General features: G+C 45.4%; 1 protein-coding gene across 1 annotated transcript in view; it reads left to right on the forward strand.

The window, feature by feature from the left end:
• Window positions 1–9,457, forward strand: part of LOC111187348 (pikachurin) — a 54,720-nt gene extending 45,263 nt beyond the window's left edge. Inside the window, exons 9-10 of the mRNA XM_089908555.1 lie at window positions 7,262–7,411; window positions 8,527–9,457. Coding sequence (XP_089764681.1) covers window positions 7,262–7,411; window positions 8,527–8,774 — 398 coding nt within the window. The 3' untranslated portion in view covers window positions 8,775–9,457. The remainder of the gene's footprint in view (window positions 1–7,261; window positions 7,412–8,526) is intronic.
• Window positions 9,458–14,106: the final 4,649 nt, after the last annotated feature.

The following is a 14,106-nucleotide window of genomic DNA, read 5'->3' on the forward strand; positions in this document are numbered from 1 at the left end:
GATCGCTTGATCATGTGGTAAGAGTATGTTTAGTTTTGTAAGAAACCACCAAACTGTGGACTGTATCATTTTGCATTCCCACCATGAATGTATGAGAGTCCCTTTTGCTCCACATTCTTGTTAGCATTTGATGTTGTCTGTGTTCCATATTTTGGCCATTCTGATAGGTGCATAGTGGTATCTTGTTGTTGTAATTTGCATTTCCCTGATGACATATGATATGGAGCATCTTCTCACATGTTTATTTGCCATCTATATATCTTCTTTGGTGAGGTATCTGTTAAGATCTTTGGCTCATTTTCAATTGAGTTGTTTGTTTTCTTATTGAGTTTTAAGAGTTCTTTACTTATTTTGGATAACAATTCTTTATCAGATGTGTCTTTTGAAAATGTTTTCTTATCTGTGGCTTGTTTTCTCATCCTCTAGACATTGTGTTTCACAGAGCAGAAGTTTTTAATTTTAATGAAGTTCAGCTTATCGATCATTTCTTTCATGGATTCTGTCTTTGGTGTTATATCTAAAACGTCGTTGCCTTACCCAAGGTCATCTAGGTTTTCACCTATGTTATTTTCTATGAGTTTTATAGTTTCATGTTTACATTTAGGTCTGTGATCCATTTTGGGTTAATTTTTGTGAAGGGTGTAAGGTCTGTGTCTAGATTCATCTTTTTTTTTTTTTTTTTTTGTATGTGGAAGACCAGTTGTTCCAGCACCATTTGTTGAAAAGACTAGGATTATTTTTAAAGAAATAAGGACATTTATTCCATCACTGAAGGCAGCAGATAGATAATTCTAAGGTTGGTTAAGTCAATGACTGTTTTAGTCAGCTAGGGCCACCGTAACAAAATACCACAGACTGGGTGGTTTAAACAACAGATATTTATTTTCTCACAGTCCTGGAGGCTGGAAATCCAAGATTAAGGTGGTGTCACGTTTGGTTTCTCCTGAAGCCTCTCTCCTTGGCTTGCAAATGGCCACCTTCTCACGGTGCCCTCACATGGCCTTTTGTCTGTGCTTGAATCCTGTGTCTCTCCCTTTTCTTACAAAGACACCAGTCAGATTGGATTAGGACCACTCACATGACCTCATTTAACTTTCATTCCCTCTTTAAATGCCCTGACTCCAAATACAGTCACATTGGGACTTAGGGCTTCAACCTATGAATTTTGGGAGGACACACTTCAGTCCCTAACAGTGACTCAATGACGTTAGAACTCTGGGTTGGTATCTCAGTGGTTCTCTTGTTTTTCACTCATAATCCCAAGGTGGTGCCACAACCCTGAGCATCACATCCTCATATGACATTGTTATTGCAAGAAATGGCAAGTTCCTTTCTTGGGTCTCTTTGTTCTCCATCTTCAAGATGTCATTTTGAAAGAACGCATGGTGAATACCACGTGCGCACAATCTAGCTCTACCATTCACATTTGCCTGCGTTTGCTCTACCACATATGATCCTATTCCACCCTCTCTCCATTTCTGAGTCAGAGCTAGGATTCGATCTTCATGACTCCAAGTACAGTTTGCTTGTTTTGTAGCTAATATTAGTTGAGCACCTACTACATGTAGCCACCATCCAGAACTACTTTAATCTTCTCGAGATTCCTACAAAGTAGGTGCTATGATTAGTCTTAGTGTTTACAGATGAGAGCTGGTGGTTCAGAGCAGTTAAGTAACTTGCCTAAGGTCACACAGCTAGTAGGTGGCAAAGCTGGTAAATGGTGACCTCAGCAGTTCTTGCACCAGTGCCTGCCCTCTTAACCACATCTGCCACGTCAGAGGCTCCCGAATTGGTTTCAAATTGCTTCCTTCTACTTTTCTCACTCCTAAAGGTGACACCATTGTTAAAACTACAAAAGATGGAGTTTACTTGAAAGGAAAAGATTACTCTCCACCTGTTATTCCCTATGTTACTTTTTCCCTCAATTGATCACTTGGTCAAAGCAAACAACAGTAGTGACTAAAGCTATTACAAAGGCTCCCGCTGTGGTAAGGTGAGAACCAGCAAGCCCACGAGAAGTCTCCTGTGCTGTTGAAGAGTCTGGACTCTGAAGGCAGATTGCTTGGATTTGGCAGGTCAGTTAACCTCTTTGAGACTCAGTATCCCCATCTATAAATAGTAACTGCCTCATAAGATTATTTTGTCCGGATGAGTCACGGTGCACATAGAGTACTTAGAATAAAGCCTTGCACAGCAAATATGTTGTAAGTGTTTCCTGTTGTTGATGTTATTATTAATAATCTGACTCTACCAATCCACAGGGTATAAGTTGTTTCTTCTCTCTTCATTGAACTCACAGGGAAACAGCCCTGAAGGACAGATCAGGCAGTCTTGTAATCTCTGACAGGTAGTTAAGAAGTTGCAAGATTGAGTAAGGGCCAGTTTCTGACAGCGTTTTAAGTTCTCACCCGGTACAATACTAACCACTCCATGGAGCAGATGAACCCGGAGGACCCACCTTGCTGGCTCTGGGATCCCTGGGAGCAGCTATTGGATTATTCCGTTGCTCTCTGTCAACCTTAGTGGCAGGCACTGGTCACATGGCCTTTTTTTTTTCCATTTCTTCCCATTTTCCCCCCTGGGGTACAAGAACAGGGCTGGCTATCCTTCCTCACCTCCATATTTGCTTTCCTTTGAATAAGTCCTCTGGAAGTTCAAGTTCCTATAACTTAAATGCAGTCTCACCATGGGGGAGACTGGGCTCTTGGAAACAGCGGTTAATTTCCCATGGAGATGCAGGCTTCCAGAAGAGGGTGAGGACAGTTGCAAGTCATGGCTCCTTCACTCTGATCTCTAACTTGGCCTTGCCGGCTTCAACCACAGTTTTTTCTCTGTCCCACCTCCCCAAACCCAAGAAACCTGTTTCCAAGGGGCCTTTCATTACTCGACCCCTCCCACCTCATCTCCTTCATTAAATTATGTCCAGCTATTGGATTCTCTGTGAACTCACATTCTAGAATAGTCAGCAAAATTTTGTATTCTCTGGCCCAGACTTTTCTTTTATTATTTCCACCCAAATTCTCCAACCTAAGCCACCACCACTCATTTTTTCCAATCCCTTCTTGGATCCCCGCCCTGCAGTGTCACAGAGCCAACTTCCCAAGTTATTCAAGACTCATGAGGTCTGCAGGGGCCACGGGTCTCACTATGGCTTATCACTCTCTTACTCTTTCTTCCACTTGGTAAATACTGATTTAAGCTCCTGTGCTGGTCACAGCACCGGGTGCTTAAGATAAAGCAATAAACAAGACAGGATCTCAGCTCATCCCTCCCGTCATAACTCTCCCTAGGAGAGACCAAATTAATCAAATAAACATCACAGACATAAATGTAAAATTACAATTTGGACTGTTACAAAGGGGAAGTGCAATACTAATGTATAATAGGGAGATTTATGGGCTGGGGGTCAGGAAAAGCATTTCTGAGGCTGGAATGTGAAGTTGATATCTGAAGCAAGAGTAGGAGTTAAAAAGCAGAGATGAGAGGGAAGTGCATTCCAGGCAGAGGAAATGCCCTGTCCCAGTGGGAGTATGAGGGGAGGTGGGTCTCATGATCTTGTCTGTGTTTTGCAACGATCCCTCTGACTATAGACAGCTTTTTGGAAAGGGTCTTCATGGGGGGCATGTAGACCAGCTGGGAGGCTGTGCAAGAGTTCAGATCAGAGATGATGGTGGTTTGATCCAGGGTGGTGGTGGTGACACACTTGACAGATCCTTAGGATGGGAAATAGACAAGCCTCACTGTTGCGCTGGATTGGGGGGCGAGGGGCGGGGAGGCTCCTCGCCGTCCGTGGGCTTCTTAGTGTATTCCACTCCACCTTCTCTTCCATCCTTGGGAGCCTGATCTCTCTCCTGCCCCTCACTTCATTTTCTTGCATAAACTTACATAACAGCTGGTGTATAGGAAGTATCAGTGTCAATAAAAGTTATTTTATATATTGATGATGCGGTCCTGCCAGCTCCCTGTACACATGATCTGGCACCTCCTTCCTCCTACTCTCAGAGTTGAGAGTTCTCCTTTCTCAGACTAACCTTTTCATCTACACTCTGCACCCATCCTTCCCTACGTTCCTGGGACCTTGCTGCCGAGGTTGTCACTTCTCAATAACCCAAGGCTTCTTAAGCTTTTGTATGCCATGGACCCCTTTGGCAGTCTGGTGAAATCTATGGACCTCTTCTCAGAAGCATGTTTTCAGGGCTTCCCTGGTGGCGCAGTGGTTAAGAGTCCGCCTGCCGATGCAGGGGACACGGGCTCGTGCCCAGGTCCGGGAAGATCCCACATGCCGCGGAGCGGCTGGGCCCATGAGCCATGGCCGCTGAGCCTGCGCGTCCGGAGCCTATGCTCCGCAACGGGAGAGGCCACAGCAGTGAGAGGCCCATGTATCACAAAAAAAAAAAAGAAGGATGTTTTCAAATGCAGATAATAAATATACATGATAGGAAAAAATTATATTGAAATAAAGCTATATAGTAAAGTTCTGTTATTATAGTAATGTATGTGCTTCTTTATAAAGCATTAAAGAACAGGATTCTTCAATGGTGGGTGCAGTAACGACCATGCTCTCAAAGGAGCGATGAGAATAAATGGTGTTTTGAGATACCCGCAGCAAGTGGAAAGTGATTCGCCCCATTCTCAGGTCCATTGGGCACAATTCACAAGAACTGCTAATACTGGAGATTCGTTACCTCCGTTAATAAGTAAGGGAAATACTCAAGTCCAGTTAGAGATCATGGAAAATAAAGATAAAGGTTTTTCCCCATCAAAGTTCATGGACGCCTTGCTCTAGCTTATTCACACCCACTCAGGTCCTCTCCAGCTTCAACCAGTGCCATGTTTCCGTGAGCCTGGACCCTTCTGATTCGGGAACCCTGCGGACTTGTCTCCTCTCTTTCAAAACCTGAGTCCAGCAACCCTCCAGGCCCCCTGTCTGAACTTCCTGTGCTGGGGTTCTGCCTTCCACTGCAAAGCAGAGCTGCTCCCCTGAAGCTGTGAGTGGTTCTTTCTTTGCAAACCCCTCCTGGACCTCTCAGCGGTATTCACTTGACTCCTCTCTTGGCTTTTGCTTCCCCTGAGCTTCTGGGAACCCACCTTGTCTGGGTCCTCTGTGTCCTGCATCTGTTCCCCCCTTGTCTTCTCTGCCAGTTCCTCACCCTCCATTGGTGCCCTGGGATTTCCAGGGGCCCTCCCATCCTGTCCTCTCTCAAGGAGCGCACATGTGCTTGGTATCAGGGTCGCCCCTACCTTGCTGCGGCCCCTCCAGCCCTCCCCTGTGTGCAGGAAGGGCTCAGCAGCAGATCCTTCCACCACCACCCTGTGCTTAAGTCGAACGAAAGCCAGCTGCGCTGCTCACTGGCAGCCAGGTCCTGTTCGCAGCCTCCCTCGTCTCCTTCCTCTTGCCACTCTCCTTTCCGTCTTCCCAGCTAGAAGCCTTGAGGTTATGCTGGAGTCTCCTTCCACCTTCAACTTCTAGAATGAACTGGCTACTCCTGCTTGCCCTGTGCGTCTTTGATTGTTCACTTTCTCTCCGTTTCCTCTGCGGTCACCCTCTCCAGCTGCAGTTTACCTCCCCGTAGGATTTCTCTCCTCTTTCCCACCCCCATGGCTCACAATCTATCTTGCATACCATTGCCAGCACAATCTTGCTGAAACACTGCTTTCATCCAGTAAACATCTCTGGCTGGCTTTCAACGCCCCTCCCCGTCAACTCCCACCTATAAAAAATAGTTACAAAGCAAATTTGTAAAATAATTTTCCCCATGTGTATCTAAGATAAGCCAAGGACTCCACTTCTTCCTGTGGGACCAGCCCTTCTCTGAGAAAGCCTCCCAGCCCACAGAAATCGGTGGAGCATGGGGACCTGTGAGAGTTTGGCTCTCTAAATTCAAGTTTGCCTCTCTATGGAGGCTGTGGCTGCTGGCAATGTTCTCAGGGCTGTGGCTGAAAAAAAAAAAGAGACCACCGTCACTTCTGCCTGGACTTCAAGTGGCCCCCAGCTGGAATTCATAGAGGCCAGCCCACCTGGCTGGAGGGGCAAGCCATCTGGAAGGGCTGTAATCAAATTCTGTTATCAGCTCCTGGAGTGGCTCTCCTCTCCTGGGTACAAGGTATGCCAAGCCCTTCCCCCTCCTCCTGAGGAGGCTTTCGGAAAAGAAACGACTGGATCCGTTCAACAAAAACAGATGACTGATGACGAAAGGATGAGAGACTCCCCTGTTGAGATGACACAATCAGGCCACGGGGGTTCCTCATCTCACGGGGCGGTGGGGGGCGGTGGTAGAGGGGTGGAGGGGGGCGGCTACCAGCTCCCATGGGCATCACATTGGAGACTGTGCGATGCAGAGCTGGACCCCTCGTGGCTCAACCAGAGATGCACCCCTTTGCCTCCATCCCAAGAAAAAGGGCTTTGGTCTCACCTTTGTAGTTCTGGGCCAGGTTGTGGCCCATCTGCCTAATTTATTTCTTATACGCAAGGAGAAAAGGAAGAGCAAAGGAGCAGAAGAAAAGCAGCCCAGGAAAAGTCAGTTTGTTTTCACTTCATCTGGTGACCTACACTTGAAAAAGACCAAGTGTACCCTTCACAGGTCTCTCCGATGTGTGTTTGGTAGAGAGAACTAACCCATCTGATGTTGAACCTTTCAGCAATTTTTACTTCCGGTCACCTTGCTGTCCCTCATAAGACTGTAACCTTGAGTTTAGAAGTAGAGATTCTGGAACCCCCTGCTAAGGTATTATGGAGCCCCCCCCCTCCCCTCCCTGCTCCAGACAGATGAGTTGACAGTCCAGGGCAGTTAATAAGCTTCGACAAGGCTCCTTACCTCCTTCTGTGCTTATCTTGCTTGACCCAACGTTCAACCAAGAAGGCGGGCAGCACTTAAGGTAATTGGGGCCAAACAAATGAGAACGCTTTTAACATAAACACTCTGCTGACATTGGAGGGATGGTAACACACTCTTGTGAGAACAACAGTGAGATGAGTTACAGGCAGAAACAACTCTGTCATCCCTGTCAGTGGTCATAAAATTGCCCAGTTATTTATTAGTTGATTTACTGTGTCCGCCATGTTTTAAAGCATCCCTGTGGCTCTTCATAAAGAGTAAACCAAAATCAAATTAAAATGAAGGGAAGTTCCACTTATCCTGAAAGCTGGTTTGCAGTTGTGCAGAGGAGCAAATCAACAGGAGTGGGGCATGAACTGTATTTGTTCAGAATCGTGAGCTGTGGGCGTGCTCAGTCTTGGACTGGCTCACGTGATGAATTGGCTCTGTCATTCCCATTCTGTATTTAGGGGAATGCAGCAGTGGACTCTGTGATGAAGCCTCCTGCATCAATGGTGGCACCTGTACAGCGAGCAAAGCTGACTCCTACATCTGTCTCTGTCCCCTGGGATTTAGAGGTCGCCACTGTGAAGATGGTGAGAAAGAAGCAAGCTGATGACGATTTGTCTGCATTGTTAATTCATGTTGATGTAATTTTTCATCAATGTACTTTTAGCAAGGTCCCATATATTTTTATGGGATTAATGTTGCTTTGTTGGGAGGGACGGGAGAATCTTTTCTTTAACCAGGTTGGAGGGTCTTCAAGTGTCAGAGTGGCAAACCAGCCGAAGACAAGTTCTCTTTAAGATGGTCCTGGGCCAGGCTTTGGTGGGCTCATCTTGGCCCTCAAATAGCTTTGAAAAGCCTATATTTGTGTAGTTTGTGTCAGAATTTGAGGCATTCACAGCCCAGGCTCCTTAGAATATCTGATGGTTTCAGAGCAAATGTCGGGAAGGTACACACAGAAGCATTAACAATGTGATGTTTCTTTCTCTTTGTACTGTTCTGCCGAATTATTCTACCTCTCAATACTGTATATATTGATTATATTTATCTATATACACATATATGTATACATACATATAAACACACACGCACACACAAATACACACATATAATAATGGAAATTTTGAAAGATTTAAAAGATTTTGGAAAACCCAAGCAGGGTTGAACATGTTTTAACTTTTCGGCCAGTGATTCAGATTTGACCCTAAGACACCATCCCGGGGAAAAGTTTTTTTTAACACTGTATAATCTCAAATTTCTCGTCACCTAGAAGAGGGCGTTGTGAGTCAGAGTAAGCCAAAGCCATTACACACCGTCCTCATATTTCTGTAGCCTAACACACTAACAGTTGATCTTTGCTCACATCACTGAAGGTCAGTGGGAGGAGTGTGCTCTGCCCCACGTAGTCATTCGGGGACGCAGACGCCTGCCTTCTAGTGGCTCTGCTGGGGCCTTAGAATCCTCCACTGATTCCTGCATCCAGCCAGCAGGGGAAGAAGAAAGAGCAAGTGGAGGATGGAGGGAAGCTTTAGGGGCCAGACCTGGAATTCTCTGTACTACTCCCACCCACATTCCAGTGGCCAGACCTCAGCTACACCACCCACCTATCTTCAGAGCAGCTGAGAAATAGAGTTTAGTTCCAGGAGGAAAAGAAGATGCTGGTTCTGGCACGGAGGGATTTCTAACCACGTGCTTGTTCTTTCAGCTTTCACCTTGACCATTCCTCAGTTCAGAGAGTCTCTGAGGTCCTACGCTGCAACACCCTGGCCACTGGAGCCCAGGCACTACCTTTCCTTCATGGCGTTTGAGATCACGTTTTGGCCTGACTCGGATGACGGTGTCCTCCTGTACAGCTATGACACGGGCAGCAAAGACTTCCTGTCTATCAACATGGCAGGGGGCCACGTGGAGTTCCGCTTTGACTGCGGCTCTGGGATTGGTGTTCTCAGGTAAGGGCTGAGACCGTCAGGGTCGCCCTCCCTTCAAAAGCCAGACAACAGTCACTTTGCAGAAAGACAAATTTGTCATCTACCAGCTTGCTCTCTTCCTGTCTTCCTTACACAGTTATCTTTTCTGAAACCTGTCCTGATTCATACAGATGACGTGCTTCCCAGAGATGATGCTCTCCTACTGGCAAGGTTTCCTCTTCTCGAATAACTACCCAGTCCTCTCCACCTAAGATCATGCAACGCAATCAGCAGAAACGTGATAAATAGTCAATCAGTACCTTGCTCAGAGCATCACTTAGTGGGCAAATATATGACAACTAGTTTAAAAAGCACCAATAGAAATGTAATGAACAGAAATTTCCTTGGTGACCTCACTTTATTTATTTATTTTGTGCATTGGAAGTGTGTATCAGGGCCACAATCACTTAAAAACAAAGCTTCCCTGGTGGCGCAGTGGTTGAGAGTCCGCCTGCCGATGCAGGGGACACGGGTTCGTGCCCCGGTCCGGGAGGATCCCACATGCCGCGGAGCGGCTGGGCCCGTGAGCCACGGCCGCTGAGCCTGCGCGTCCGGAGCCTGTGCTCCGCAGCGGGAGAGGCCACAACAGCGAGAGGCCCGCGTACCGCAGAAAACAAAACAAAAACATCAAATTATTATTCATCTTCCCTATTCCCCACGAACGTCCTATTGATAGAAGCTTAACAAGTTGTTTCCATTAGATTAAGAGGATTTCAAAAGGACACCGACTTCCTCACCAGCATTCAGTGAACCCACCGCGGCATTACATTACACGTGCTCATACGTGAATAAATACATAATTGTCACGTAATCATTCATTGCTGTGCATCGATAGACTGGGGTGGCCTCGCTTTAAATTTTAACTTTCCTCTTGCTTTATTTCTTTGGTGGCAACTAGTTATTTGGCATGGCTCTTATTCTCCATATAGAGAAGCTGATAGCAAATCACCAGCAACTGCAAAGACCCGTCCCTGACCATCGTGCTCGTGAAGGCTGTGTGATGACTGGATTCAAAAGCATGGAGTAACTGAGTGCTTCTAAAGCGCTTGCTGGTGTCTGCGGGTTGGGTTCTGGGTTATCAAAACTTTCCTTCTGCTATCTAGTTTGTACTATTCATTGACTTGGCAGGTGGATTGTTCCCATACAGTGTGGTAGCATCCTTGTGAATCCCTCAGAGCCTGCAGCTGGGAGGTGCAGATATTCTTCTTACTTGTTTATGTCTCCCTCTTCTCACCGTGTTCCTCCCATGGTAGTTTTTACCTTCAAGCGGGAGGCCTGCTAATCTAATGCAGACATGCCTCATTTGGTGATTTCTTCGCTTTTGAAACCCACTGTGGTGTTTTGTTCAACAGTGCCCTGCAGCAGGAAATCGGTTAGTCTTTGTCGTTGTGTTAAAGGAAATCGTGGGCTGTATTGAATCACAATTCATATTGCTAGACTGTCGTTTCTAGAAAGAGTTTGTCGCTGAGATCTTATAGCCACGCGTTGCCCTTAATTGCTGATCATTTTTCATGGCTGATGGGAAGTGCTTACTGCATTAGGTTTCAACAATTCTTTAAAAGGACAGTTCATTTTTGTCCTCAAGAGCTGAATTCCTACACATCAGTGAGCCCTCCCACCTTGGGGAATGGACACTTTCGTACCTCTGGTTATGCAAGAACATCCTATGTCTCAAGACAACTTTGGTGGGTATTTAATTGATTCAATTTACATATGATTATGCAAAACAGTATAAGCAATTCACTTGGAGTTATTTGTCAGGTCGAGAAAGGAAGACACCTTGAATATCACCTTGTACTTTCAAACGGCCTCTTCCTGGATGAGGAATGAACAGAAAGGGCTGGGGAGGGTCAGGGCTCATCGGCCCTCCTCCTGCACAGATTGCCCCCTGCCCCCTGCACCTCGACAGTGGCAGCTCCAGCTATGGGGTCACAGTGGAACCTTAGAAGTCCAGCATTTCCCTCGTTCATAATTCTGTTTCTATTTTTGACAAGAGGTGTTTTTCTTTTTTTTTTCACATAAGTTATTGCTTCCCTGCCTGTCAGGAAGGGCTCCTGGAAAAAGAATTCTTTAGTATTAGGTGTGAGGAAAAGGAGGCAAGAACTCAGAGATTCCAAGGAACAGACCACCGTCTGCTCCCCTGGGCCATCCCCTCTCCAGTGTAACTGACCACACTGATCACGGTTAGTGTTTCAGACGGCCCTTTGGAAGATGTTTATTCTGAAAACCAGTTCCAAGACTTCCTGCTTCATTAAGACAATTCAGTGAAAGGCTCAACTACAGGAAGCTGCGGAATTGGCCAAATCATTTTCACTTTAGGAAAAGGATAAGGTGGTCTGAACTTGATTCAAAAATCGAGACAACTGCAGTGAGCTCATAATGGCCACAGTCAGTATCACTCTGCTGAGGGAAGCAGCGTGTGGACGGGGAATGACCTCTACGCAACAAGAACAGGCTCAGGCGCCGTTAGTTATTATGGAGATGGGCTGCTGAACAAGATCTTTATTGCATATTGATGGAGCCAAGGTGATTAAATTCTAATTGCTAAGGACAAACGGCAAAAGCATTTGCCAGAGCAAAAAATCAAGTGAGAGGGTGGAGACCTTTCAATAATTGTGCCCATTGGTATTCCTGGTGGGTTTCTAAAGATGATCCAGGACCAAAAAATAATTGGGAGGTTCAGTGAAGGCCAGGAACTATAGAGACATCTTTAGAAACACAAATGCAATACTTATACCCTTTTACACACCTCGCTGTAAAATGTAACATGTAAAACTCTTATCAATATCATTTAAACTTCAAGTGTTTCCATCTTGAATTAATAACTGAATTTTTAAAGTACTTTTAATCCTTTTCACAATATCAGACAACATGGAAACTGTCCCCCCAGTATTTTATTATGAAACATTTCAAACATATAGAAAAGTTGAAAGAATTGTACAGTAAAATCCTTATACCCACCACCTATAGTCTACAATTAACATTATACTGTATTTGCTTTATCATGTATCTATTTATCTTTATATTCCCCATCCATCCATCCACCCATCTTATTTTTTATGCATTTCAGAGGATGCTACAGATATCAGTACATCAAGGAATCTGTTTTACATCATAGCCTATACAATTTTCTCTTCTCCAAAGCTTGTATGCAACTCTGATCACACTTTAGCCTCATGTCACCCCTCATCTTGAAAACCAGACTGATCCTACCCCCATTTCAGACTTGTTGTAAGGAATAAGTAAAATGATAAGTGAGATACTTACTCCTTCCATGAAGGGGTCCCATGAATGGAGCTAGCACTGCTGTGTTTACCAAGAAGGAAAGAAGGTTTTTCTTTTTGCTGAAGGGAGTGAGGTGCCTAAGGTTGGCACGTTTCATGTGAGCCAGATTGGTGGACATTATTTCTAACACCAGTGGTGCTAACCCATGCTCAGTTTCCTTCCTTCAACAGGAGTGAAGAGCCCCTCACCCTGGGTCACTGGCACGAGCTGCACGTGTCCCGCACAGCGAAGAATGGTATCTTACAGGTGGATAAGCAGAAAATAGTGCAGGGAATGGCGGAGGTAAGAAGGACATCACCTCCTAACGGCTTATGTGAATGGGGTTACTATTTCCTCCCTGTCTTGGAGATGAAAGTGGCAGCATAATGATTAAACACAGTGCCAGTTTACCTGGGCTAACAACCAAGCTTCCCACTGGGCAAGTTCCTTAGCTTTGCAATTCCTCAGCTGTGAATGGGGATGATAATAAGAGGGGCCTCATAGGGTGGTTGGAAGGATGGAGTGAGCTAATGCAAATGTAGCGCTCAGAAAATGTGCCCGGCTACCTCCATGCCTCCCAACCTCTGCCTTTGTTCATGTTCGTGTATAAGGAAGTTCAGAACACAACTCCAAGGCAGGGCCAGAGATGGGGTGGTCGCACAGCTGACAGACTCTGAAACCAGACTCACGGGGCTCAAAATCTAGCTCTATCCCTCACCAGTAGTGTGAACTCAGACCAGTCCCTCGATCTGCCGAGTTGGTGTTTTTGCATCTAAAAAATGGGGTAGCGGTGACACAATAATGCTGTCTCAAAGAGTTGTGAGAATTAGGATAACTGTATTTATAGAACACCACAGAACCTGGCATATGACCAGCACTTTGTAGCTTTACTTATTGTTAAAAGTGTGCTATCATAATAGCCTCAAGAGCTCAGAATTTCCACTCAAGTTTATAACTTTCATCCATGATTTTATTTCCAAGGTCACGTTCAAAGGAAAAATGACACTTTTAAGGAGGGATAAGAGAGATTTGCTTTAAACTGTAACCTACTGCGATTCTGTACACGTACGAAATTTACAGACCCCTAAAACAGAGGGGACTTTAGATTAGCCAGGATGTTCATTACAACAGTCTTCATTTTGTGCATCACAGATTTAAAGGGGGCATCGATGAATGTGGGTGTTCTGATAAGAAAATGAATTGATAGAGAAAAGAAAAGGAAGGAAAAAGGACTCTTGGTGGTAAGAGGTATTTGGTTGAGGAGGAGAGAAGAAAGAAGGACACACATGTCAAGCAGGCAGCTTTGGGGACAGCAATGGTGGGTGGTCCTATCAGAACCAAGGACCTCCTTGGGAATTAGAAGAATCAGAAACTGGGCTCTGCTTCAAGAGGCGAGTACCTTAGAAAACATCCCATATATATTTGTGGAAGGAAGGAAGGGAGAGGGGAAGGGAGGGAGGAAAGATGGAAGGAAGAAAGGAAAGCAGGGAAGAAGGAAGGGAGATGAATAAAAGAAAATGGATTTTAAAGGGAGAATTGGAGTCACTTCTTGTGCAATCCAGAAAACTCTAACAGCTGACTTTAGTCCAAGACAAGATCAGAAGCTCACAAGCATAGATCTGACTGTGTGTTGACTTAATAATATAAATTCAAAAAAGCATTGTATCGCTTTAGGCTCTAGTTACCAACATCTGTAAAACAGTAACAAAAACTTAGGATGGGCATGTTTGTAAATAGTGGGCTTAAGGCCTTTGATTCTAAATAAGGAACACTTCAGGAGGCAATATTTACCATTGGGATCCTACAGTGAAGAGGTAACACAAAGGTAGAAACCACACCTCGGGTTCTGTTACTAGCACGCCAGGGAATGAGAATTAGACAATATGGTAAAATTGTGTCCTCCCTATTGGCTATTTGAACGGATGGAGCTGACCGGAGGGCTGCCCACCTGGAAAGCAGTATAAACATGTGGGAGGGAAGGCGTGGCTGTTGTGTGTGCATTTGAGGGTGGTTCTTGTGAGGCTGCCTTGAGACAGGAGTGGGAAGGCCCAGTG

Source organism: Delphinapterus leucas, chromosome 3 (genome assembly GCF_059928025.1).
Source record: "Delphinapterus leucas isolate spDelLeu-1000000601 "Yukka" chromosome 3, BTC_Dleu_Yukka2, whole genome shotgun sequence".
Classification (NCBI taxonomy): Eukaryota; Metazoa; Chordata; class Mammalia; order Artiodactyla; family Monodontidae; genus Delphinapterus; species Delphinapterus leucas.